Source organism: Otolemur garnettii, unplaced genomic scaffold, assembly GCF_000181295.1.
Source record: "Otolemur garnettii isolate 467f Iridium unplaced genomic scaffold, OtoGar3 scaffold00019, whole genome shotgun sequence".
NCBI classification, from domain to species: Eukaryota; Metazoa; Chordata; class Mammalia; order Primates; family Galagidae; genus Otolemur; species Otolemur garnettii.
In genome coordinates, this window is record NW_003852414.1 from 23,559,974 (window position 1) to 23,564,905 (window position 4,932).

A 4,932-nucleotide genomic window follows, 5' to 3' on the forward strand; every position below is an offset into this window, starting at 1 on the left:
GCACTGCCAGCTGCAGGCCTGGCCCATGTCGTGTGCCCGATAGATGCTCTCTGATGGCACTGCCAGCTGCAGGCCTGGCCCATGTCATGTGCCCGGTAGATGCTCTCTGATGGTGCTGCCAGCCGTGGGCTTGGCCCTGCTGTGTGCCCTGCTTTTGGCAGCAGGAATTCAGGAGCGGAAGAGAGGAGCGTTCACAGAGGGGAAGTTGATGAGTCATGCCCTTTTCACTAATGGTGGAAACAGAACAGACTTCCTGCTTCCTTTGTTCCTCTTTCTAGTGCTCAGAAAAAGGCTTAGGAGAAGGCTGTAGGAGCCTGGACACTCGAGGCACTTTCGGGTGACTCCAGGTGACACACTTCCCTGGGCGCGTTCCTTCCTTGAGGCACAGCCCCCGTCCAGTGAGCTGAGATGCTGCTGAGGCCAGGGCCTCATCTGGGACCCAAAGGCCGCGTGGGATGCAGTGTCCAAGCCGGACCAAGCCTCTGCTCTGCCCAGGCAGGAGTCTTGTTCCAACAGGAAGAACACAAACCACATGGCCACGTGTCTGCCCACACCATCCTCCTGACACGCCCACCATGTGTCTGCATCTCCACCATCTTCATCAGCTGTCCATTCTGTCTGTGGATATGTGTCTGTCCATACCTGTCTTACCTTTTCATAATCATCATCTGTCATCTTTCTATCAATTATCTGCCTAATTCTGTCTATACCTTCATCATAATCATTATCCGTCATCCGTTTATCTGTCTTTATCAGCCTATCATCTATCCGTATCTCCCTCTTTGTCTGTCCACCCATCCCTCATCTACCATCTGTCTCCACCATTGTCCATCATCTCTTATCTGTTCTATCAGTCTGTGTATCTGTCCGTCCTGTATATAGAGAGAGTCGTTTTGTTACACACTTCCACAGCCTGGTCAAGGAAGGCTTAGACACAACCAATTAAGCCTTCCTGGGAGAAGAAGAGAACAGGTTATATAATTAGTTTTTACTTTGTAAAAAGTGGCCACAGGCCTGACGGTGAGACGGGAGTTCTGGTCTGAGATGCTGGAGTCTGGGTAGGGTGTTAGGTTGCCGCCAGGCTGCAGAGAGCGGGCCGGTGCTCCCCCTCTGATCTCCGTCCTGTCCTCCTGGGGCGTCTCTAGCTCCTGGGCCCCTGCAAGTGCAGACCCCACAGTGCTCATTAGCAAAGGAAACATCACTCATTCATTCATTCATTCACTCATTCCTTCAGGGTCTCTGCCATGGATGTGCTGGAAGCTGGAGGCCTCCTGGGGGGCAGGAGCTGGGGTCTCCTCCTCAAAGAGCTGAGAGCCCCCTGCGGAGAGGAGGGGTGCTCCTCTCCGGGGGGGGGGGGTCGGGGGATGTGCTTCATTCCAGCCAGCCCTCACTGAGACAGGTGCATGGCAGAAATAAGTGCCCAACTCTGTGCTCCAGGGTCAGAGGAGTCATCACTGCTGCTTAAGAGCTGGACCCCAGTGCCACTGGTTGCTTTGATAGTGATTAAGAGGCTGGAAACTGTTGTCTTCTTGGAGAGGCTGCCTGCCCTGTGGTCCTCATCTCTGTTTCAGTCTCACCTTCACATGCTGCGTCCTGTGCCTCGTCCAGCTCAGGGTCCAGGGCTGCAGCCCTTACTCATCAGCAGGTGGGCGGACGTCTGCCCCCCATGGCCTCCTGGTCGTCACCTCTGACTTTAGGATCCCTCCATGCAGTGTGGCATGTGCACCAGGCAGGTGGAGGTGGAATGATTTCAGACGTCACAGCCGGGGGTCTACACAGGGAACATCAGATCTTTCAGAAGCAGCAAGAAGGCATGTAGACATGTCGTCACCAAGGGGCCACACTGACCCTGTTTACTGGCTGACAGGTGGAACAGGTTTGTGTAGGAGGCACCAAAGAAATGCTGTGAGTCCCACGGGCTGCAGCCAGTTTGCGCCCTGAGCTCAGATGCCTTCCTGGGCTGGAACACGGTGCCCCTGCCCTCTGGCCCTAAGTCAGAGATGCCCACCTGCGTGTTGAGACTGATCCCGCCCCCCCACCCCCCAGAGGTAAAATGATGCTGCCCTGCTCCTGGTCACCTCCAGTTTTACAACTTTAACCCAGGACCTGGCGGTTTGGAATTCGGCTCCAGTTGCTTGTGGTTTATATTCCCCCGTCCTCTGTCTAGCTGTTTCCCCCCATCTCTTTGTTTCCATTTCTCTGCCACACTTGGGGGACCCTGTGATCCCCTGTCTGAGGGTCTCCTTGCCTGTCTATCTCTGTGCATTTGTCCTTGGCTCCCTCCAACAACAACTTAGGCTTGACAACCAGAAAACCTTCGTGTGGGGACTCAGAACATCTGCAGCCCTAGCTGTTGACAGCCATGCGGACAGCAGGGCTGAGGGGCAGGACAGAGTTTACCTGAAGCGTCAGTAAGGACCGTTCGATGTGAGAAGACGGCCCTCTAAGTGTCTGCAGCATGCAGGCAGCAGGGCCCCTGTGTGCAGACCAGGAAGGCCAGTTAAGCATCTTGCCTAAGGACTCATAGCTCCCGAGGGAGGCAGCTGGAACTTGGCCCCATCATACAAGTCCCACAAGTCCCTTTGTGGGACTTGCCTGCAGAAGTGTATTCTCAGCAAACATTTTGTGAATCCCGAAAAATCCAAGGAGGCATTGGAATTTCCTCCCAGAGGTGCCCCAACCCCGCACCTGTCTGCTGGGAATATTGTTCCCTGACACCACACCGAGAGCCCGTAAGCTCACAGGGCAGGTCCTCTGCCCTCCACGGTCGAGAACATGGTGAGTCGAATCTGATGTTTGCAAGGTGCAGTATCCAGTCTCACCCTGGACAGCAATAGCAGCTGTGTCCTTGGTCATTTCTGTTGGGTAATTGTCACCCACTAACTTGTCACAGACACAGAAATTATTCAGTTCAGTTCCAAAGAGAGCTCGTTGCATCAGGAGATGAATGATATGGCATTGGGAGAAGCCAAGAGAAGCATATTCTGTGTCAGATGCTTTTCATAATGTAATTGCTGCCTGTTCCCAGGCTGAATTGAACTCTGGAAGGCATTTTCTGTTCACAGTCACAAAATGCATCTCAGTATGCAGCAAATAACATGTAGCTCTGGGGTTTCTCAGCCAAACTCAATGAAAAGCCTATGCTGAAATGTCATTGTCTGTTGATAAACGCCGTGTGCACGACGGCAGTCAGTTCTAATTAGATTTATTTTTAAGCTTGGTTTCTATAAACTCTACTGACAGTACACAATAAAATCAGATGATTATTCTAATAGGAAAAATACAAGTGTACCAGAACCACTTGGACTGCCTCGTTCTGGCTTTTTAGAACCTTGGCTAAGCCACGTTCTCTGGGGGAGGTCTTTCATGGGGCCCTTGGAACATAGCAAAATACTACCCAGGCGAAGGGAAGACAGCCGCCATGCTGACCGCATAGTGTATATGTTACTGTACAACTGATTCCGTAGTTACAGCCGGAGAAGACAGACAAATTATTGTACAACTGATTCCGTAGTTACAGCAGGAGAAGACAGACATTTCTGTTTGCAGAAGGAAATCAAGATACAAACCAGGCTGATTACCTTCTAGAACACAGCAGACCCCTGGAAACCATGACACCCAAATCCAAGGACATTCTCCTCTGTCCTCCCAGTCATACTGTACTGGTCTCAGTCAATAAAAAGTAGCTCTGTGGGCAGTAACGCCACTCCCCGCGTCCACGAGGGGTGCCGCTCACTCCCTCTATGGTACTTTGCTCTGAAACGTGACATGTGGACGCCACGCCTGCTACGTTCTTTTATGCCTCTTCTGGAGTAGCATGAATGTTAGGAGGTGCCTGGGACCCCGTGGCACCAAGCCCCACCAGTCTCTGCTTTGTACCGTCACAATTTCTAAGCTCCTATTCAAATAGGAGCAGCCAGGAGTGAGCCAGACCCCATAAATGTTAGTAGAGAATGATTTGCTTTTAGAAAGGTGAGTACCCCAGGGGTCTAAGTTCCTTGTCTTTCTCATTGAAGGACGTTGGGTTTACCTAGAGCGTCTTACCTGCCCAGAGCCCACAGTCAGGACTCTCAGAACAGAAGTGCCCGCTCTTTCTTGGAATAATAGGCAGTGACCTCGTGTTCATTTCCTTGGACCTGGACTTTGGACTGAGGGGGCAGGTTGAGGAGACAAGATATTCGGTGGTGTTAGATGTTCCAGACTATCAAGTAAAATGCTCACCTCTCTAAGAGAGTTGTCCTGGTATTCAGTGTTTATTACCCTTCCGACCAGTACCTGAAATCTCTCCGGAAGTGTTGGTATTAACATTGTCTCAGTTTCATTAGTTTCTTATAAAATAAAATTAAAAACTAGAATGAGATTCTTAGTAGCCTAAGAATCTGATAGGCTGTACTGTTGGAAAATAATAGCATTGCTCCCTGGAGGAAATGCCTCAGTTTCTCTGCAGCCAGAATTGTCAATGACATCTGCCACCTTCTGTGGGGAACAGTTTGCACTCTCCTAGACGGAGGATCCGAGTCCACCACCCTCTGTGTCCCTGGATGGTGAGTTAGCTCAGCGTTAGCCAGGCGTCCTGTCCAACTCAAGTGTGTGTGCAGTGAACACTTCCCAAGTGTCAGCTGTGTGGTCGTCAAGCCTTCTCCTTCCAGTGGGATGAGTGCAGCTGAAGCTCATCGTGCTTGTTTTTTCCGAACAGGTCCTAAGCATGATCATCAACGCAGCCTACAAGCCGGGGAGGGTACTCCGAGAGCTGCAGCAGGTGGAAGACCCCCGCTGGAATTTTCAGGAGGAGACGCTGAAGGCAAAGTGAGTGTTTTCGATTCTAGAAAGCAGGGTGTTTGTGAGACTTTACTGGCTACTTTGGAATTTGTCATTCTTCTTTTTGACATAGCCCAGAGAAGGTGGGGAACTGAAGGATGCTGGGTCTCCAGC

General features: G+C 51.4%; 1 protein-coding gene across 4 annotated transcripts in view; it reads left to right on the forward strand.

Moving 5' to 3' along the window:
• The window catches only part of SFMBT2 (Scm like with four mbt domains 2), a 214,229-nt gene that overhangs the window by 161,343 nt on the left and 47,954 nt on the right, over window positions 1-4,932 (forward strand). For all 4 annotated transcript variants that reach the window (XM_023511389.1, XM_023511390.1, XM_023511391.1 and 1 more), the window contains exon 16: window positions 4,697-4,806. In XM_023511389.1, coding sequence (XP_023367157.1) covers window positions 4,697-4,806 — 110 coding nt within the window. The remainder of the gene's footprint in view (window positions 1-4,696; window positions 4,807-4,932) is intronic.